The sequence below is a fragment of the Brachyistius frenatus genome, unplaced genomic scaffold (assembly GCF_029030835.1).
Source record: "Brachyistius frenatus isolate BFR_SWC_R1_liver_20210118 unplaced genomic scaffold, ASM2903083v1 Contig_317, whole genome shotgun sequence".
NCBI classification, from domain to species: Eukaryota; Metazoa; Chordata; class Actinopteri; family Embiotocidae; genus Brachyistius; species Brachyistius frenatus.
Genome location: NW_027210916.1, coordinates 187,613 through 210,540, shown reverse-complemented (window position 1 = coordinate 210,540; position 22,928 = coordinate 187,613). Strand labels below are relative to the sequence as shown.

Sequence of the window (22,928 nt, the reverse complement as noted above, 5' to 3'; positions counted from 1 at the left end):
CCCCCAAAACCAGGTCTTCTTGAATCTTCTTTTCTAATGAATGAGGGATTATTTTCAGATGGACCTCCAGAAAACTAAGAAGAAGGAGTGACTTTAGCTAACAACACCGAGATAACTGATGGACATATTTGATGAGAGAAGTTGAATGGGACGCTACGAACACTTTTATATATATTCAAAAATGATGAGTTGCTGAGGTAGAAAGACAAACTTCAGCCGTTCCAGAGTTTGAAGTGGAGACGGACGGACTACAGACGGGTTAGGGGATCATTTCGTTTTATAGAAAACAGAGGAGGATAAAATATTTTGTAAGTTTATCATGGAATCAGGAAAATCACCCTGTGTGTCCTCACACTGTAAATGAGGACGTAAGCGGCATCCATAATATCACTATCACAGCAGTGTAGTTGCAATGATGTCATAATTTGTTCTCATATTCTCTATGGAGTCACGTTATACCGGTTTATTGGTTGAAAGGTTCCCCAGTTTGAGTTCTGGTGCTGTTTGGCTCGTGCACACGGCTGATGTGATGCAAACAGGGCTGCAGAGTAAAGTGGATGGAAACTGCAGGATTTCAAACGTTTTGAGGAGGGAAATGTTTTCAGGGTTGGTTTGCCCCCTGAAGCCCACTGCAGACCTGTGAGTGCACGTTTTAACACAGTCCTATTGATCGTCTGACAAATCCCCAGTGTGTGTTTTTACACCCCTGCTGAGGGCCGATCGCTGCAGGAAGTAGGCGTGACTGTCGGGCTGCAGAAAGAAGACTTGAGACAGTGGAGGCAGTGAGGAGCCACGGTCGGGCTCCGATGGGTGGAGGGAGGGTGGAGGTCTCCTGACGGGACTTCTGGGATAGATGAGAGGCTCACAGGTGGAGGTGGAGGGAGGGTGGGGCGCGCCAGTCTGTAAACAAAGTGTCTGAAAAAGGATGAAACACAACAAACTTTAATGCTGAACAAAAAAAACCGCATTTAAACCTTATTCCATTCAAATAATTTTTCACATCCTTCCTTCAAACTCCTTGTTTTCCTGCTCGGGGTGTGAAATCAGTGAGTTTAATGTTCAGTCTCTATCAGAGACCTTCTGATGTTCTCACAATCTTTACAAACAAATATCCAAGTATTGGTGTATATCCTGTTTTACATTCATGCTTGATTTATTTTTAAAAGGGAGGTTTTTTTTGCACTTCAAATGAACAATGTAACGATAATATTAATAATAATGAAATACCGTGATATTTTCCGAGATGATTATCGTACCGTGAAAACCTCCCGTAGCGTCGACGCAGACCGAAGGAGTTGAGTTTGTGGAGGTGAAGAGCAAGAACACGTCTGAATCATCCCTCTCGGCGTCGCAGGTTTTATCTGCTGTTTGCTGAGGAAGTCGGCCGGCTCACCTCTTGAACAGAGCTCCAGAGCTGGCTCCGCCCCCTCTGCACAGACTCAGAGGTCAAAGGTGAGCCGAGGCCAGAGTGTGGACTGAAGCAGCAGTGAGTGTTGTCAGTGTGTTTCCCAGAAGAAGAGGCGTGGATGTTTTTAATGGAGCTAAATTCCAACGTGTTCCCGTTCATCGTCCGTTTGCATCGCAGCCGATCGGCAGCCGGAGGCGGTGTCGTCCAGTCTGTTCCTAATTATCCTGTTAAAGCGTCCCAGGATGTGTTCTCATGTTTTATGGTGCATATTTCTCTACCTGTGTAACTGTACTCCCGGGGAAGTGTTGCATTTCTGTATATCTGACTCCTCACACATTCCTCTTTAACTCGATGAGTAGGAACGGAGCTGCTTCCAGCACTCATGCAGCTCTGCAGCGTTTGTCTTGGATCCTGCGTCGTTGCCTCCTAAATCAGATTGCGGATGTTAAGTGGAACGCCTTCATCTCCTCGACGTGAACTTTACGGGACACAAAGAGGAGAGCTGTTTGTTCTGGCTGATAGGGAGGCGGCGTTCCCGGGGGAGCAGTTCCCCCTCTGACCTGCGTTCCCAGTTTAATGAACACGTGAAGGTAGAGCTCCTGCAACACCTGGAGACCCAGCAGGCATCTGTTCTCCACAGCAGATGGACTCGTGGTGAGTTCAGGCTGTTTCGTGTTGCAGGAAATGTTGCTTCTCCCGAAGGGCTTCATCAGTTCTGCACGGCGGCCCCAAAACTACGCAGCTCATTTCCTTAATGCAGGAAATACTTCAGAAAAAGTGCAGCTTCAAAGTTTGACCGTTTTCACAGCAGTAACCGTGACACAGCGACGTTTATCAAACCAGTCGGTTCTCAGGACTTCAGAGGAATTTCCCCTGGTTTAAAGAGGTTCGAAGACCTTTTTCAAGTTTGCATTCGCACCGCTAATAGGAACTTTGACATGACGTAGAACCACGTGACCGGAGCGACATTTAGATATTTGTCTTCAGAGAATGGAACGCTGTTTTTCCTCCGATGTGTTCAGATGTAATGAAGCCTGGACTTGGTTGTCTCAGTATTGTGAAACTCTCTCAGTTAACCGGCTCTTTAACCAATTCTACTGAAAAAGAAGTTTCCAAAAAAGTTGGGACGCTGTGACGCAATGATTTGCAAATCTAATAAACCCATATTTAATTGAAAATAGTCCAAAGACAACGTATCAAAATGTTGAAACAGACATTTTATTGCTTTATAAGAAATATATGCTCATTTTGACTTGATGAGAACTAGAAGAACCTGATGCTCATCTCTGAAGAGTTGGGCCTCCAGTCAGTGGAGGTATGCTAAGAGCAGGCTGGTCGGAGGAATGGCCGGTCCCTCCTCCGGCAGCAGATGCTGAGTTAATCATAGTTCAGAGCCGGGGGGCCACGGAGGAGGACGAGAATCAGAGCGGCGCTGCCTCGTTAGTTCACAGCCAAACGTGTGTGATGTTCTCCACATTCCTCCGACTGTTTGGACCGAGGAGGATAAACAGTTTGACCCTTGAGCTGCTCTCCGGGCGTCCGCAGGCCTCGTTCCTCACCGTCCTCCACAGACCGGAGCTGGAATGCGGCCGCTTATCACGGGGACAATAAAATGCAAACGGTCCCCGACGCGACCTTCCCAGGCTCGTGTATTGTCTCGTCTCCGAGTCTCCAAATGGCCAAACATTTGAAGGGAAGCGCCTGCGTTATTTTACGAGGTGGCTCTTGTTGTTTTAACTCGGTCATGGGGATGGAGTTACCCCGCTGTAAGCTGCCTCCGTGACGAGGGCTGCAGGGCGACCAGATAGCATCACGGTCGGAGAGGAAATTCCTCTGCGTGGAAACGATACCGTCGTCAGAAGCAGCCGTTATGTCAGAGAGACGTACATAATGTTTATGTCTGGATGATAAGAGAGGCGGAGCCTGTGGGACAGAGGTGGTCACATCTGGATGGAGTTTGTTTGGAGGAACGCTTCCAGTCTACATTCACAAATGTTCCTGTAAATCTTACTGTCTGCATGAAAGAAGCCAAGCAATTAAACTGCTAAATCATCTTCACAAAGGATTTATGTGTTTGAAATCAGAGTAAAGTCTGTTTTCAGACTCTCCACTCAGCTACTTCCTGTTTTCTTTCATTATCTTTGAGATGTGACTGGATTGAAGTGATTGACGACTTCACAGACTCACAGCTGTTTTAAATGAGCTCCCACGTTTCTGCTTCAGCCGCTTGTTTAAAGCTGAAGCGCTCACAGTTTCTAACAACTCTCCAAACGAGTGGGATTCGTGCAGCCAGACCTGCTTTTGTTTGAAATGTTCCTCGTGTCCCACAGCAGGTCTGGGGAGGACGCCTCCTCTTTTTACGCCCCTAAACTGAAGACATTTCATCTTTTTAATCTGTCTTTCTGGTGACGTTTATCATCCTGATTATAAATTTTACTGTTTTTTTTTTTTTTATCTCTGGTGTTTATTTTAATTCTCTGAATCTGAAACGTTTTATCGTTGCATTTTTTTATTACGATTATCTTTAATGTTGTCCTGTTTGTTTGTTTTTTTCATCTGTGTTGCTCTGATGAAACGCGTTGGGCTGCAGGCTCGTATGAAAGGTGATCAACACATGAAGTGTTGTCAGGATGTGAAGAGCTGAACTTTCGGGGTCAGCCAGTCGTGTCGGAGTTGAAGACCACAGCGTTGTATTGAATGCAGTATTATAAGACGTAGCAGCCTTTTCCTCTATTCACAGAGACGGTTGGACTTCTGTAATTCTGTGTGTTGGATCGGTCAGACGCTCAGATAGCTGCATCATAACACTGCATGGAGGCTCTGGACTGCTGCTCATCGCTCGTCTCCGGGCATCCTGACATCAGCTGTACGCTTCATTTTAAAGTCATCGTTTGTGTGTTGGTGCTGAAATGGAGCCGCCCCGGGTCTCTGCTCCCAGTGGCTCCTGGATCCGGGCCGGACTTGGTCTGGTGTTGCTCCATAACTTTGGTTCAGCCTCCATCTCAGCTTCACCAGCAGTCCTCACGTCTCGATTAAAGAATTCACTCGTTCTCAGACACGTCCTGAGTTCATTGTTCCAGTATTAACGCCTGCTTGTGTGTTTTCGAGGTGTTTTTAGGGCTTTTAATTAGTTTCTTGTTGCTTTTATTGGATTTAATTCTGTTTGCAGATGTGCTTTAATGTGCCGTATAAATAAACTGACTGGAGATGAAGTTATATTGTTATTGGCAGCTCATCTTGTTTTGACGTATGACGAGCTGGCGGCATATTAACAAATCGTTCCCTCCAGGAAATGAATACAAATTCAAACATTCCCCATAAATATTCACAGGAGTTTTAAATGGTGCAAAATTACCACAGAGTTTCTGTAAAGTTTCTCAGTAGAAATCAACTAAACTAACTCCTTCACACAGGAAGTGACGGGGTTTATGGGAAATGTAGTTATATGATGAGAATCAGGCGACTTCAGTCTGATCAGACAGTTTGTGAAATGACCTGAGTGAGTTCAGAGGCTGAACTCTGTTTCTGTGATGAATTACTATGACTCTGAAGCATTTTAAGCTCTTATTTTGAAAGAAGGGGCCTCTGTTATATGACTTACATTTTTGTATATTTGAGCTCTTTGATGGTGTCATGAGGTGGTGTTTACCAGGACCCAAATGCAGGCTCACAGACTTGGGTATCAGTTCCAAAATACAGTCTTTATTGCAATAAACACAAAACAAACAAATCAAAAGGTGGCACCTATCATGTCCACTTGCTTCCAGTCGGGAGGGCAACTCAACCGACAGATCCGAGGAGACACGGCTGGCAGGGCCGCCGGCAGACCAGCAGACAGGACCGCTGGAAGAAACGGAGTCAATAATCCTCCGAGTCGGGAGGGCAACTCCACCGACTGGTGACTCCGACAGGGAGCTCCGCAGGAGGAACAGAAGCCGGAGGAACGGGAACAGGACAGAGGACGGACGGGTGACTAACAAATGAACCGACAACCAGAGGAGTGCAGGGGCAGGGTACATATAGTCCGGGGAGGTGATCAGGGAGATGCAGCACACCTGCAGGTGGTGATCAGGGGTGAGTGGCTGCAGCTGCTGGGACTGGTGAGGGACGTGGCCACGGGAGGTGAGGAAAGGAGGACACAGAACAAGCAGACAGGGGACTGGGGGGACACAGGAGGAGAGGTGATCGGGGGCAAAACAGAGGAAAATCGGACTCCTGACAGGTGGTTCTTTTTTTTTTGTTATTAGGTTGTAGTTTAAAAGAAAAAGAGAATTTTTTTTCCCCCCCTACGATTAAAGTTTTTGTCAATTCTTGCAGTTGTACTGCAAAAGAATCACATTTTAGATTTTTTGATCACAACAATCACTAAAAACCCCTTGAGTGACATCTCGGTTATTAAAGGGCCACTCTTCATAAAGTTGGGTTGGCCTCGTCCTGTTTCCAGCTCGGGTCGTAACACTAGTTCACTGGACCTCAGGTCCCAGAAGGCACTCACTCTTTAGAAAGCAGCTTTTTTTTGGCGTCTTTTAGCTTCTTATGATTTTAACCTGAGAGGTGCTCTGTTGAACCTACAAGCAGTCGGGACTCAAACCAACCGTGTGTCCTGCAGCGGATGTTTTCAGTGAAAGTAACTTTCAGTCCGTTTCACTGCAGATGGATGAACTATTTGTCGTGAAGGAGGAACGGCGATGAGTATTTGTGGAGCTGTGTTTCCTCCGAGCGCTGAGTGTGTGTGTGGTCGTTGCTTCAGGACTTCCGTCACACACCGACCTTTATCTTTTACGGGGGGGTCATAACGTCCCTGCGTCTCCTGTGTCTCCTGCATCTCCTGCATCTCCTGCGTCTCCTCTCAGTGGAGGAAAAGGTGTCCTGTGGACGGTTTCTTAAAAATACCAACAGCACTCGACTTTCCGGCCCACTCTGATCCAGCTGAGGGAGAAACCGTTCAGGATTTCCACTCTGAGTTTGTTTTGGCTCGTGATGTTCCTCTCAGACGGGACGCTGCTCCTGGTGATGACTTTTCTGTTATTTAGTTTATGGAGAGCCACTTCAGCATATCTTCCTGCTGCTGCTCCATCCGTCCGTCTGGTTTCATCCAGTAGCAGAAGGAGAAAGGTCGGCTCGGCCCTCTCACCTCATGCTCTGCTCCAGTTTCTGGCTGCGTGACCTGCTGACCTTTCCTCCGGTGCGATGAGGTCGGCGTCCCGCTATGAAATGCACTCTTCATCTTCAACCTCCCCAGACCATGAACCCTTTCACATGAACTATTTTTGATTTCCTTTTATTTCCATGCTGTTTTTTGACCCTTCACACAAAGCTCATAGTTTTTATTTAAAGCGTCGGTCCACCTCTAAACCTTCATCATGAAGCTGCAGGGATGCATGAAGGGTTTGAAATTATAAAATCAAATCTCCAAAATGTCTCCTGCAGACTTTATAGTTACCAACCAACATGTTTCATTCATTTAAACATATTGTAATTTACTAACATGTAATTTTATAGCTGCACTGATATACTAAAGAAAATACAGAGTCATCTGGAGGCAGCTTTTATTTGTATTAGCAGAACTACACATCGATGTAAAAGCACGTCTCTGTCCAAGACATGAAACCAAATTTTCCCTTTAAAGAACACTTTAAAGCAATTTTCACTTCATAAAGCGAACGAGCTCCTGAAGGACTCTGGATATGAGACTATTTATTTAGAAAGTGTAAGAAGTTACTTCCAGACAGCAAATGGTAGTTCAGTCACTCAAGGAAATCTTGCGATCCCAATAATGAACACAAATTCAAGCAATCTTTGCAATATTTGCGAGAGCAGTTTGAAATTCACAGAATTTTTCTACAAAAACGCCATCATCAGAATCTGAGCTGAAAGTATTAACGACATAAAGTAAATCTTTTCAAATAAAACTAACTTTATTAACAATAACTTCATTTCCAACCAGAAAGTCTCTGCTCCTGTTTTCATCACCAGCTTTTAGGAACTTTTATCTCCACGGTTCTATAGGTTCAATAAATACATAAAAGAAGTTTAGAACTGAAATATTTCTGTGATGTGCAGTAGGATTATTATCAAGTAATGGTTAAAAAGGAAATCACGATTTCTGAAAAAATCTGGCTCAAAATCAAATATTTTTGTCGATTCAATCATAAAATAACTCCACGATATCCTGACTCGGCTTGGTCAGCTGTTGATGATTCCTGCTTCACATCATGCAAACCTCTTATCTTCACCACTGAGATGAACTCTGGACACTTAAATAAGAGGCATCAGAAGGTGAACTGGACCCACGTACCAAACATGGTACATACTGTGTGCAGGAACCAGCAGCAGTGAGGTCTTTTCTTTCTGAGACTGCACTTAACTGTGTAACTGAGCAGCTCCTGAAGAACTCCCATGACAGAAAACTGAGAGGCCGATCGGGCCGAGGGAGACAGAGGAGCCAAACAGGCGGCTCTGAATGGGATATCCAGGAGAGGCTGGTTGACCACGACTCCACTCATTCAGACTGGGGGAGATAATGTGAGCGCCTCCAGCTACACTGACGGTGAGGCAACGTATTCGCAGTCTGAGCCGCCGCAGGTCAAGTGGGCAGATTAACGGGCAGACAGCACCTGGTTGTTCTGATGCTTTCAGAGCAGGAAGAGAAGTGAAAGAGCTCCAGAGAATGAAGGCGGTCTTACAGACGATAGGAGCTGCTATAGAGGCTCAATAACTCTAATGACCCTGTCAACATAGTAGCTCTACATAATAAAGGAAATAAAATTTAGACGTCTCGAATTAATGTGGCTTAATTTGACGGGTCATGTTTCGGTCTCCCATTCACATTGACAGTTCTTACCAAGCAGTAACCACAGACTGGATATAAAAGTGTTCGTAGCTTCCAGATCTGAAAAATGGCTCCGATGCAGAAGTGTCTTCAGCTGCAATACCAGCGAGTGCCACTAGAGGTCGGCTCCAAAAAGCCTCCGGCTCCATAGACTCCCATTCAACTTCTCTCATCAAATCCAAAGTGAATAAAATGTGTCCATCAGTTATCTCGGTGTTGTTAGCTAAAGTCACTCCTTCTTCTTAGTTTTCTGGAGGTCCATCTGAAAATAATCCCTCATTCATTAGAAAAGAAGATTCAAGAAGATTGTTTTTGTCACAAACCAGCGGGTGACGTCACTGCTGGTTGCTGCTTGGTTTCTAACCCCACATCTGGTCGTTGTTCTGGTCCATCTTCAGGTTTCTAACAGCTGACTGCAGCTTCCTCTCATCAGATACTGATGAACACGTTTATTTGTCCAAAAACTCTTCTGTACTGGGTGTCTTCCTCCGTGGATCCAAGTTTGGTTCCTAAAAGGAGGCGATGAACTGTCAGATATCAGTTCTTCACCGTGTTATAAGTCCAGTTTCTCAGCTGGTACGGTCAACGGAAGAAACATGATGTACGTATGTGACTGTAACCCGGAGAGATGAGCCCATACGAGCTGGTCAGCAGTTTGCAGTAGCTCAGAGCGCTGCGCGTCATTAACGACGGCACTTCGCCACATGCTCCCTACATGTTGTTTTAAAATCATCATTCTGCCTGCAGCTTTAAAACACTCCATTAACCACCGACATTCTTGGAGAGAAGAGACGCAGCGGTTCAGTCTGCAGTCATGTTTTCCTCCTCTGACACTCTGCGGTTCTTCGCTTCTCTCCATTGAGGTTTTAACTCACCGAGCGGCATCATTTCTGCCTCTGAATGTTTCTGTAACTTCCAGTCTGCTCGCTGCAATCTCAAGGAGAGGCTGGAAGTGAGAGCGGAGCATGTGGAGGGTGGAGGATGGGGATGAACAAAGGTTACACACACTGAAGCAAGCAGTTGAGACAAGAGTGGGAAGGAAAGCGTTGAGGTGTGCCAGAAGGCCCTCGGTCAAAACCCCGGTCGGTGGAGCCGCGGCCGGGCCTCTCCGCTCTCAAAGGGCCCTTTCATGGCCGAGGCAGCAGGCTGCAGGAATGCAGAAGCCAGCAATCTTATTCAGCTCTGCATGGAAAAGCATCCCGTTGCCCCCCCTCCGGTCCCTCATTTTCCGAGGCGGTGGATACATGCAATCAATCACAACCCCGGCTGTAGGAAGCTCGACTCTCGGTCGCCGTGGTTTCTGGTGGTGCTAATTTATTATATGGCAAAGTTTACCGTGTTGTGGGGATGCAGGTTATATAAGTGGGCTCGCTGGCAGTTGACAGCAGCTACTTAACAGGACCGAGGCCCCGACGGGGCCCCTGGAAGTTCACAACACGTCACCGTACGAGTGTTCGAAGAAACAAACCACACGCTGAAAGAAAGAGCAGAAACCTGGCAGCTCCACGGCGCCTCTGGACGCAGATCATTGTGTCGTTTAGATATGTTGGGAATAAAAGTTTAAAACCCTGAACTGTGTTTTCTACACAAGCGGAGTTCAGATAAAGACGTCATTGAAGCTTCCAACACAGCAGATGATTGTGCAGCTCTGTACTCGTAGATAAACACCGACGTGTGACATGTTCCACCGGTGATGGAGAGCCGTGACATGCTAGATATATAATTACACTTAATAATAAAGATAATAAACTTTATTTGTAAAGCACCTTTTATACAAGAAATGCAGCAAAAAAAAAAAATGACATGCAGTGTTTCACATTCAAACATATAGAAAAAAAAATTGCACAAGATTAGAAAAATGAATTTCAAACTTCAATGCTCTTTATGTATCCTGCATAAAACATGTGGATTATTGGAATTATGTGGAAAAACACATTTAAATCAAAGCTGCGTTTTACCTTTTTGAGAATTTCAAATGTTTTTGAGTGTGCAGTGAGACTCAACTCACCAATCAGACATGGAGCTGCATGACGACACTTCAGTCTGTCACATCTGTAAATAAACATGTTGATGGTTAAATTAATCTTTTTACTGTTTCACTTATAATTCAGGCTTTTATTTTTTATTTAGTCGTATAAATCTACAGATGCTGTAAAATCCAGATGGTGACATCTGACATCTGTAATCACCTCTGAAAATTATCTCCCACTTTTGGATTAATAATAATACGTTGTATTAATATAGCACTTTTAATAACATTAAAACAGTGATGGTACTTCTGCAGTCTATCAGGCTGTATACCCACCTTCATAATGCACAGTCACAGTCTGTATATATATTTCAGGGTGGAGGTAATAACCACTGCTTATTATTAACCAGGGTGAATATGCAGAAGCCCCCCTCTCCCCTCCACTCCTCCATAATACACAGTCATGACCTCCCATCAACTTTTATTTTAGGTAATGTCTGATATCCTCGATGAATATGGAAACATTTCTATAAATTGAGCATCTTTCAATAGATCAAGTTCTCTGTGGCTTTTCCACTTTAACCACTACGGTTTTTATCTACACTTTTTCCTGCTTCGTGTTATCTTAATCTTGCTTTTGATTTCACTTGTTTTTATTGATCAAGTCTATTTGACAGTTTGATTCTTGTTTGTGTGACCGTGTTCAGTGTAACCATAGTAACCCCAATAAACAAACAAATCAGTGTTATCTCTCTGGCAAGCATGTCTGTGTGCATCTCCACCATTTGGAGATTTGTATCGATAGATTGATTTCTGTTTAGCTTTTCTTCATTTGTCTTTCTATTTATTTAGATTGTTTTTTCGATGTCAGGCTGAATTCAGTTTAAAATCCATTAATCTCGTCTGAATTGTTTCAAAATATGTGTTTAGTCTGTTGGACAGAAGTGCTAAAACCTGCTGGCCTCAGTGCTCTGCACATTGTTAATCAAGGATCTGGTGGAAGTTTAGTGAATCTGGCCATTTCATCAGCCTGGAAGCGAGTCCAAAGGGAGTTAACAGGCTGTTGCGCCGCACCCTGCTAGATTTAGCTCAGCATTGGCTCTAAGAATTAATACAAGTAACGCAGGGTCAGTATTATAAACTATCGGGCAGTGATGGCTGGATGAAAACATGCTGTTGGCTGCTGCTGTGTGGGAAACGTAGTATTCAATACAACCCTGTTTCTAAAAAAGTTACATACATTTTTCATAAAACAATCGAATTTCTCAGTTTCAACATTTGATTTGTTGTCTTTGGTTTATTTTCAATTAAATTGTGGTTTATATGATTTGCAAATCACTGCATTCTGTTTTTATTTATATTTTACACAGTGTCCCAACTTTTCAGGAAACGGGGTTGTATTTTTGGAGCCTGGTCCATTATTTAAACTTCAGATTTGATTGTTTTCGTTTTTTTAAATCTATCACTGGTGAATCACTCAACTGTACGGATGTGCTATACTGAACCACTGGAGTATCTGTCAGGTTTTAATGTCGGTAGCTGACCCGTTTGCCTGCAGACTTGATTGAGAATGTTTAGCTCTTATTTTTCTCTTCAGTTTTATTTCCCATTCTTTGGGGAACAGATAATTCTTTGTTGTTTCCATCCAGTGTTTGGTTGGGGACTGACTCCTGCAGTAGATCTATAACAGATGGGAGCAGTGGGCTCAGTATAACCAAGGGAAATCTCCTACAGAGATCAGTGTTGTTTGCACTGTGATCATTACTGCGATGATGTTGAGATGTTACTGGGGGATCTGAAAGTCAGAGTTGGTTCCATGGACTGTCTGCCTGCATGACGCTGGCCAGATGGAAAGAGTGGAGATGATCTCAGAGACACAGCCAGGACAGAGAAGAGATATATCTGCTTCTCCTGCACACTTTTTCAGCAGACTGATCCGTCCGGCTCATGTTGAAGGTCTGTGGCTGAATTAAACAGCGATCTACGGTGGGACGTGTGGCTCCTGAAAGGAATGCTGCATGGTTTTGTTCATTGACGTCCTCAGCACCACCAATTTCCTCCACCACCCACATCTGTCAAGCACATGCTCTGCATCACTGGGAAGGCGGCAGCCGGTGCCAAGTCGAGTTAATAACTGAGCCATACGTTGTGTCCGCTCATATGTGCCTGATTAGCTGCCGGGGAGAGCCAATCAGATGGCAGAGCAGTCAGAGTATCCATTGCACATGTTCCTCATAAAAATAAAAATAAAAAAACAGGTTGGGAGCAAAAAAACTGTGTGCAGGGCAGAGTTTATTTATTAACATCAGTTTATGTATTAACATCAGTTTATTTATTAACATCAGTTTATTTGTTAACATCAGTTTATTTATTAACACACATCAGTTTATTTATTAACACCACAACATCAGTTTATTTATTAACACACATCAGTTTATTTATTAACACCACAACATCAGTTTATTTATTAACACACATCAGTTTATTTATTAACACCACAACATCAGTTTATTTATTAACATCAGTTTATGTATTAACATCAGTTTATTTATTAACATCAGTTTATTTGTTAACATCAGTTTATGTATTAACATCAGTTTATTTATTAACATCAGTTTATTTGTTAACATCAGTTTATTTATTAACACACATCAGTTTATTTATTAACACCACAACATCAGTTTATTTATTAACACACATTAGTTTATTTATTAACACCACATTTGTGTGTATTAACACACAAAATCAGTTTATTTATTAACATCACAACATCAGTTTATTTATTAACAGTACATCAGTTTATTTATTAACACACAAAATCAGTTTATTTATTAACATCACAACATTAGTTTATGTATTAACACTACAACATCAGTTTATTTATTAACATCACAACATCAGTTCATTAATGAACATCACAACATCAGTTTATTTAGTAACACACATTAGTTTATTTATTAACATCACAACATCAGTTGATTTATTAACACCACAACATCAGTTTATTTATTAACACACAACATTAGTTTATTTATTAACATCACAACATCAGTTTATTGATTAACACACATTAGTTTATTTATTAACATCAGTTTATTTATTAACACCACAACATCAGTTTATTTATTAACACCACAACATCAGTTTATTTATTAACACCTCAACATCAGTTTATTTATTAACACCACAACATCAGTTCATTTATTAACATCACAACATCAGTTTATTTATTAACACAACATTAATTTATTTATTAACATCACAACATAAATTTATTGATTAACACACATTAGTTTATTTATTAACATCACAACATCAGTTTATTTATTAACACCACAACATCAGTTTATTTATTAACACCTCAACATCAGTTTATTTATTAACACCACAACATCAGTTTATTTATTAACATCACAACATCAGTTCATTTATTAACACACAACATCAGTTTATTTAGTAACATCACAACATCAGTTTATTTATTAACACCACAACATCAGTTTATTTATTAACAACAGTTTATTTATTAACACAACATTAGTTTATTTATTAACATCACAACATCAGTTTATTTATTAACACACATCAGTTTATTTATTAACACATTAGTTTATGTATTAACATCACAAAATCAGTTTATTTATTAACATCACAACATCAGTTTATTTATTAACACCTCAACATCAGTTTATTTATTAACACCATCACGTTGCTCTTCATCAGTGTTCTTAATAAACGAATTGCATCGGGAGCTTTAAGTGTGAATAATTTACTTCTGCTCGTTCCTCAACATCGTTCCAGCTCCTGATTTTGTATCATATTGGTGGAGTTTTTTTTCTTCACTTTGACATTTAAATAATGATGAAATATCAAATAGTTTTGAGTTAATCCATAATTCCAATGCATCACCTTGCATACCTTAAAAACTGAGACTGTTGAGGGTCTCAGCCGTTGGTGCTGATTTTATTAGCGCTGCAGATGCTTACCAAATTAATAAAAAAGTTTTCCACACCTACATGAACTGCGCCGACATCCACAAAAAAAGCTTCAATATGTGGTTCCTCTAGAAATAGTTCCTTTTTCACATGCTTTTGTATTGTTTATGATTCTGCTTGCAGCCTCTGATGATGATCACCTGTTTCTGTCTTTATGGTGGCTTTAGTCTGAACTCTGTTGTCTCTACTGTTGTCCCTCCAGCGGATCCTGGCCTCTCGCTGGATACAGACGGTCTGGCTGAAGCTCAGAGTGGAGCAGCTCCCACAGCTGAAGGTAAGATGTGTTTTAGCACGTGTTGTCACCTGCTGGAAATACTGTTGGGTTGAGGCGAGAGGCGGAGCCTGGGTCGAGCGTGCAGGAGGCGTGATGCAAACATCACCTGACAGTTAGCTGCTCCGTTACTTCACTGTAAAGTCTGTTTAATGTCCGGTCATCTGTAAAAGCAGCTTTCAGCATTCAAATGGCTGACGAATCGTGTTACTTTATCACTCGCTCACTGCTGTTGTGGTCCAGACAAACATCTGGATTTTTGTTGTTTGTTTAATCCATACATGTAGAGAGAGTTAGGGGGAGCTACATGCTGGAACTGTTCTTTCATTACCATTGGCTGGGTGGAGTTACTCTGCACCGTTTCCTGGAGTCTTCACATTTCACTTTGGTTACCACTATTGTGCTCCTGAGTCAATCGTTGGTTAGCATACTTTTGTACATTGGACAGAGCCAGATTCACTGTCAGGGGACATCTGATGACTGTAGCTACAGAACAACCAGACTCACACTCTCCCCCTCTGAACTGCATGAAAATGTAGATATTTCTACTCCACTGTGTAATATGATTTTATTTTTTTATAAGTTTTGTTTTCAAACCAGTGGTAGTACCATTATCAAAAATGTGTTAAAGCTATCCAGCTCTGTAGTTGACTAATGTTCCCCTTAATGCCACAAAGGCAGCTGCACCACAGACTGGATATAAAAGTGTTCGTAGCTTCCAGGTCTGTAAAATGGTTCCGATGCAGAAGTGTCTTCAGCTGCAATACCAGCGAGTGCCACTAGAGGTCGGCTCCAAAAAGCCTCCGGCTCCATAGACTCCCATTCAACTTCTCTCATCAAATCCAAAGTGAATAAAATGTGTCCATCAGTTATCTCGGTGTTGTTAGCTAAAGTCACTCCTTCTTATTAGTTTTCTGGAGGTCCATCTGAAAATAATCCCTCATTCATTAGAAAAGAAGATTCAAGAAGACCTGTTTTGGGGGGCGTGTCTGTTTGATTGACAGGCCTGTGGTGCAGTCAGGTTACAGCTATCGGTGGGTGGGACGTAGTATCGTCAGGTTTCCAATCAGATCAGTCAGATACACCGCTAGCTCCTCCCCCAGCTTGTCCAAATATGGTCACTTCCTGCTCCAAACTAGCAAAGATGGTGACGGAATCTGAACTGGAGGCTTCATAACGTTCACAAACCAACAATGACATCACTGATGGTTGATGGTTGGTTTCTCCTTGTGTTCAGCTGTGGTCGTCTGTCCGTCTTCGTCCCTCTGTCCGTCCCTCTGTTACCTGGCCTCCTCACCCTCCTCACCCTCCTCACCCTCCAATCACCTCTATCGGTCTCTATTCCCCTGGTTCTGATTCCCTCTTGGTCAGTTCGTTGTGTTCAGTTTGTGTCTGCCCTGCGTTCTGTGTTTCCCGTTTGTTTCCTGGTGTCCTGCTCCAGATTCCCGCCGGTTTCCCTCTAAGAATATAGTCTGTTTCTCCTGAAGTTAATTCGTACCTCCTGCATCCGTTTGTTTGGTTTTCTTTTGTTGAAAACTTTTAAGCCTTCTTGAACAGCTCCAGTTTGGTTTGCTTTCTGTCACGGTCCTGCTCTTTTGAAATCATATTAATCTTTAGTTTTCCTGAGCCGTGCGCCTTGTGTTTCGGGTTCGACCTTCTCCTGAATCAGAACACCAGGCGGACTTCAGCAGCTGCCTTGGACCTGTTCAACCAAATGTCTTCATTGGTGAAGTTCGGTTCACTGTGACTCATTTTGGCTTGCATTTCCTGGGAGGTTGTTTCTTGAACAATTGAGCCGGTGGTCTGAGTGGACCGGGCTTTGGAAGCTTTGAGTCAGCTCAGAGAGAAATGTGCTCTTCATTACGTCTATCTAACGGGGATAAGACGAATCAATCAGCCTTGATATGAGACAGCCGGGCCTCCAGTACCTTCAGTCACTGAGCAGTTTGGATTTTTACCAGGAATGAAGATGTCTGAATCAGCGCAGCCTGCATGAAGACGTGCTGCTTTCACCTCTGAGTAGTGTGTTGATTCACAACCATACCGGCATAATGTGGGTTTGAGGTTCTGATCTGGACCGGCCCTTTTTGTTTGCACTTTTAACTGGGTCTATGAAGATGACCCACGCTGATGGTGTAGATCAGGGGTGTCAAACATACGGCCCGCGGGCCAGATCCGGCCCGCCAGGGGGTCCAGCTCGGCCCGCCGGATGACTTTGCTAAGTGTGAAAATTACAGAAAGACATAAATTGCATTTCTATGAGAATATGGAGGTTTATGAGTACAAACGTTTTGTTTTTTTTGTTTTTAATCGATCCAGTAATTGCTTCAAAAACAGCGTAAATGCAACGTCTGCTCCGGAGGAAGAAGCGCTCGCTGCTCACTTTGTGACGCGTTTGACGTCAAACGCGTCACAAATCGAGGGAATCTGCAGAGGAGAGCCGGGGCAGATAAACAGTGGGCTGATGTCTGAGTTTTTGGTCTTTATGTTTCTAGTTTATTGTAGAAAGACCTTAAAATAGGGTTTATCATCCAAAAACCTTCACCAATGATTTAAACAAAGAGAAATATTGTTGTTATGTGTGTGTTATTATGCTATGATTTTACTGGTCTGGCCCACTTGAGATCAAAGTGGGCAGTATGTGGCCCCTTAACTAAAATGAGTTTGACACCCCTGGTGTAGATCATAGTCTGGATATAAAAGAGTTCGTAGCTTCCAGGCCTCCATAGACTCCCCCATGGCTCCTCCCCCAGCTCGTCCAAATATGGTCACTTCCTGCTCCAAACCGCTCCGAACTAGCAAAGATGGTGACGGACAGAATCTGAACTGGAGGACTGATAATGTTCACAAACCAACGATGACATCACTGATGGTTGATGCTCGGTGTGACCTGAAGCTCTACACTTGATTTGCATAATGACTTGAGGGGGTGGAGCTTGATGAGTTTGATGAAGACGTTTATACAGCTGATGTAAAGAACTAATACTGATTATAAATATGATGCAAAGGGAAGAAACAAGTCAGCTGTACGAGGCATGAAAAGCTGAAGATGATGGCAGCAGTATTGGATGGGAATCTGAGTGTTTTGCAGGATTTTAATGTTTGAAAAGGGGAACGGAGTGATGTGTTCATGTCGTAATGACTCAGGCCTTCGTGTTTGTTTCGAGTCCTTTAACCGCTGATGTGTGTCAGCTGGTTCCTTTCCTCTACCTGCCCTTCATGTCCACACTCACTCAGAGAGTTTCAGCGCTCAGATGAAGGCTGAAGACTTTTTAATTAAAGCACTGCGTGGTGACATCATCACTCCGCGGTGCCACGATGAGAAGTTGGCCACACATATCTGTTTTTCCATGACGCGAACAGGCTGCTGTTCCAGATGCCGATGGTACAAAGCGCCACGGAACTCCTGAGCGCACGCGTGTGTGTGTGTGTGTGTGTGTGTGTGTGTGTGTGTGTGTGTGTGTGTGTGTGTGTGTGTGTGTGTGTGTGTGTGTGTGTGTGTGTGTGTGTGTGTGTGTGTGTGTGTGTGTGTGTTTATATCGGTGTCTCTGCAGCCCGACCGGTCCTTCTATTCCCTTATACAGTAATCTGCAGGGATCCTCCAGGAGGAGTGTACATGTGTCCAAACATTCCTGCTTCACCGTGGCACCACTGAGTGGCACCGTCACACCGACCGACCGAAGAGCAGCAATAAATCACCGCAGGACTTTAGTTCTGCTGGAAAATCAAACAGTCTGCTGTTTAATTTGGTGAGTTGCAGATCTGTTTGACAGCAAGTCTCTTATTAATGGACCATTAGCTCCTCTTTCACATAAATGAGTAATGAGTTATATGTTTGAATGGTGATGAGTCAGATGTCAGCTGGGAGGTCAGTGGAGTTATAGTTGTGTAATAGAAGTGATGACCGTGATATCTATGGCTTCAGGACAGACTGTCCTCACAGTTATTTATAAGTGAACAAATCAGATTTGGTGTGTCCAGACATCACCAACCTACCTGCATGGGTTGCCATGGTAACAATGTACGCCGGTGATGCGGCTTTCTAACATGGAGGTGTCAGCAGACAGTTCATTTCAGCTTCTGTCCGTAGTACGCTTCCTTTTAATTCTTCTCCTTCTTCTTCTTCTTTTTGTGGGCGGAGCTTCTGTCTCTGCAGCTCAGTCGATGTGACCAATCTCCCGCTGCAGAGGATTATTGGTCAGAACATCCAGAGTATTTAATTATTGTTTTTATCCTCTGTGTTTTTCTTTACTTTCCTGAATTTTAATAATTGATTCTTATAACGTTTTTATTGTTGCAATTTGAATTTCTTCAGTTCATTTAACCTATATTCTTACAAGTTTGACCTTATTTCTTGTTTTGTTTGGCTCTTTGCTTTTGTGTGTGTGTGTGTGTGTGTGTGTGTGTGTGTGTGTGTGTGTGTGTGTGTGTGTGTGTGTGTGTGTGTGTGTGTGTGTGTGTGTGTGTGTGTGTATGTATGTTGCTCCAATGTGAAGCACTTTGGGCTGCAGGCTTTATAAATAAAGTTGAGTTGAGAGTATCACGCTGACCTGCAGACTGCAGAATACAACCGGATGTAGTAGAACATCCTGGTACTTTGTGGCGTCCTACGTTGAACATATTGAGACATAATAAATATTTTTCTGGCGTACTAAATAGTTTGGATGTTCATGATGTTATCACTGAAGTCAGCAGAGCGTCCGGACAGAGACAAATTTCTGGATCCAATCTGGATATGACAAGAATGGGATTTGGGATGGCAGACTGAACATAACCTCGTTGTTGATCATATTAAATACATGAAGATGTTTAGTTGCTACATGGCCAGTAGTTAGAAGCAGGTATGAACCGAACTGTGAGCTGCTCTCTCCCCTCTGATTATCATCAGTCTAAATAAAAGGAAATAACAGGCGGTCTGGATCAGCAGCTGTTGAGCAGCCAGGATCTTCTGAGAGAGGAAACTGGAACGAGGACGCTCTGTCGGGCCTGCTGACGCCTCGGTCCCTGTTTACATCTTTCTTTCTCTTTCTGTGGTTACGCAGGCCGTTCATCCAGCTTCGCTTCATCTGCAGTCGGCCGCTCTCCCATCCTGCCTCTCACTGCACAAATAAACACTGGAGGGAGAGCAGGCGTTGGTAGTGGAGGGAAAGAAAGTGGGTCGCTCAGTGTGCTGGTCTCAAACTCTTGAAGTAAAATGATTTCTTTCTCTAGTTTTATATATATATTTATCCTTGTTGAGATTATAACCCAAATAAAGGGTATGAATAGAGACGATGCTGCTGCGTCTCCCTGCTGGGCAGAAGCCCAAACGGATCCCGGTGGTACTTTGTTGTCCCGTTCCTCAGGAGGTCTCCATGGTTACCGGCTGAAGATGCCTCAACTTTTACGGTCCAGCACAAGCAACAATTAAAAGGGACACAGACGGTAATAAAGGACTTTCAGGGAGTACCAAGCTGTGCCGTCCTGAAGATGAATGAAACAGAAGCCCTTGGATCAGTCGGCATTTCATTTAATATGACGACTCTGTTCTGACCCACTCATGTGTTTTCCAGGTTTTCTGAGGACATAAAGGCTCCGGTCCAATCCCAACTCCTCTTCTTAGACCCGCCCCTCCGGTTAGCGTGTGCTGGTGTCGGGTCGGGTGTCCCGTTTCTTTTAGGGATGGAGGTTCAGTGACCCTCCAACCAGAGAGGTAGAAGAATGTTTTGCTGAAACTGAAGCAACACATGAAAAATGGTCTATAAAATAAATATAGATATTTTTCAAGAATATTTTTGTAATCAAAAAGTGCAGCTTTGAGATAATAAATCTAATTCTGATTCAAACGGGTTGAATGAAGTCTTTTGGTTTGAGCATTAATAGTAAATTCTCTGAGATGCACTATTTTGTCATCCTACTGTAAATTTCCATAAATTAAATAATCAAATTTCTGAGACTTACAAACTTATTAATAATTTACTTTGGAGTATTGCGGCTACTGTTGACACAAGGAGTGGTGTCCCATTTTCTTAGTTTAATATGTTAAGCCCCGCCCCTTCCCTCCGTTCTGAAGGGCCACTAGAGGGCACTCCTAAACGCTCTTAAAGACAACAGTCGGCAGTCCCAACACATCTGTTGTTCATTTTAGAATCTAAAATCTAATAAGGAGTGACCTTTAGCTAACAACACCGAGATAACTGATGGACACATTTTATTCACTTTGGATTTGATGAGAGAAGTTGAATGGGAGTCTATGGAGCCGGAGGCTTTTTGGAGCCGACCTCTAGTGGCACTCGCTGGTATTGCAGCTGAAGACACTTCTGGATCGGAGCCATTTTACAGACCTGAAGCTACGAACACTTTTATATCCAGTTTATGATTCGGACACAGAAGGAAGTCAGGTGGCACATTACCGTGGCAACCACACATCAGAAGAAAGCACGTTAAGACGAGTTCAGAGCCACTTAGATTGACTTTGAAGTCATATGTTTACTCCTTCACACCACAGCAGCTACTTACTTAACTCTAACCCTTGTTGTTTACCTTTCACCCTGAGATGGATCATTAGCACAGTTACAGGCTGTTTTACACCCACATGAATATGATTGGAAGTTGCTAAAGAATGAGCTAATCATGTTGAAGCATGAATGGAGCAGCTGAGCTGCTCTTCTCCCCACTTTACCTTTCCTTTTACCTTTCACCCTTCTGTGTTTCACCTCTTCCAGGTTACTTCTTGGAGTTCCAGGAGCCGGTCAACAACATCACCCACTTCCAGGGCCAGACGGCCACGCTGCACTGCAAAGTGACGGGAAACCCTCGACCGTCCATCCGCTGGCTGAAGAACGACGCCCCGGTGGTCCAGGAGCAGGGACGCATCACCATCCGCAAGACGGAGGCGGGATCCAAGCTGCGCATCCAGGACCTGGACACCACGGACACGGGCTACTATCAGTGTGTCGCCTCCAACTCACTGAAGGTCATCTCCGCCACCGGCGTCCTTTATGTCAAACTGGGTGAGCTTCACATTTATCACCACACAGTCTCAGAGGAACCAGAGGCTCTCAGACAGCTTGTAAAAACTCTCATTGATGATGATGATGATGATGATGAAGGTCGCTGCTTAATATGCATTCTTGTTTATTTCTGTTTAATTTTGTGTTTACAGGACAGATGCCGACACACGGTCCAGATGAACCGTAAGTGTAACACCGTCTGTGCATTTGTGTGTTTGTCATAAATCAAAGGAGTCAAAATTGAAGACATTCTCATCATTTGATAATTTGTAGATTAACATATTTTTTGATGACATTTTAACATTTTAGCTCCGTGTCATGTGTTCAAACCAAACCGGTCCAGCTAGCCTCCTCTAGGATTGTAAGTGCGTGACTATCCGTGGTGTTACGGTACGGGTGCTCAGAGCGACCAAAAAGGACCAAAAGAGACCCGACTTCACCAAATGGGTCATTTAATAGATCTATAACAAGTAGAAACTACATTATATTACATATTATATGAAACTCTACTCTAATTCTATTTTCCCATTGAGGAGGTGGAGGGATATTTCTCGTGATGAACAGGGTGTGATGTCATGATGATTTGTTCCAGATGTTCAGTTGACCAATCAGATCTCTGGGGGCGGAGCTACTGGTTGTATGATGTGTTGCTTTGTGTGTGTTGTCATGGACAACAGATACGTGCTACCAATGTGAAACTCTTGATAACACTTTGCTCTGTGTGGACTGGGCTCATTTTGTTTGTGTTTATGTAGTTTGACCAGCTGGTGATGTACCATGTGACAAACACACACTACATGCATGACAAAGAGAAGCATCAGGAAATTAAAAGGATCAAACACTGCAAAGGCACTCTTAGTAGGTTTTGAGAGTGATCTAAAAACAATGTGGAGCGCCTCACTGTGAACTCGTCACAGAGGAGACCCAAATGCAGAATAAACTGAAGCAAACAAAGGGTCTATTGTCTCAGCTGGAGGTGAGTGGTGCCTGTAGAGAGGAACGGACCGGCTGATCTGAAATGTCCACAATTGGTCTCAAAAGTTATCAGTAAAATCTGAGAATCGGTTCTAATTTTAGCGTGAAGAAGAATCTGGAACAGAATTGATGAGCTCTCATTTTTGTTTGGGTGAGGAGGGTTGCTGCTGCATCTCACGTCAGATCTCTTGATTGTGTTTGAATGAGTTACAATAATCTAGAGATGAAATAAAAGCTTGTGTGACAGTTTGTTCAAGCAGTGGGCCCAAATGTTTTTGAGGTGTCAGCATTTTGTGAGTAAGCGGGGATCATGATGACCTCATCAATACTCGGCTGCAGGAACCTGTGGGTCATTCAGTTTGTTGGGTTCAGAGGGACTGATGCATGTTGGCAGTGTTAGAAGTGTCTGCTCAAAGCTCAGGTGGGCATGCAAAGACATGTCAGCCAGCAGTCATACCTCCAGCTCTCTGACTGACTATTAGAGAT

The 22,928-nt window shown here is 43.2% G+C and overlaps 1 protein-coding gene across 2 annotated transcripts in view; it reads left to right on the top strand.

Moving 5' to 3' along the window:
- The window catches only part of ror2 (receptor tyrosine kinase-like orphan receptor 2), a 39,651-nt gene that overhangs the window by 6,936 nt on the left and 9,787 nt on the right, over nucleotides 1–22,928 (top strand). For both annotated transcript variants that reach the window (XM_069723136.1, XM_069723135.1), the window contains exons 2-4: nucleotides 14,407–14,478; nucleotides 21,180–21,467; nucleotides 21,620–21,650. In XM_069723136.1, the coding sequence (XP_069579237.1) occupies nucleotides 14,407–14,478; nucleotides 21,180–21,467; nucleotides 21,620–21,650 (391 nt within the window). The remainder of the gene's footprint in view (nucleotides 1–14,406; nucleotides 14,479–21,179; nucleotides 21,468–21,619; nucleotides 21,651–22,928) is intronic.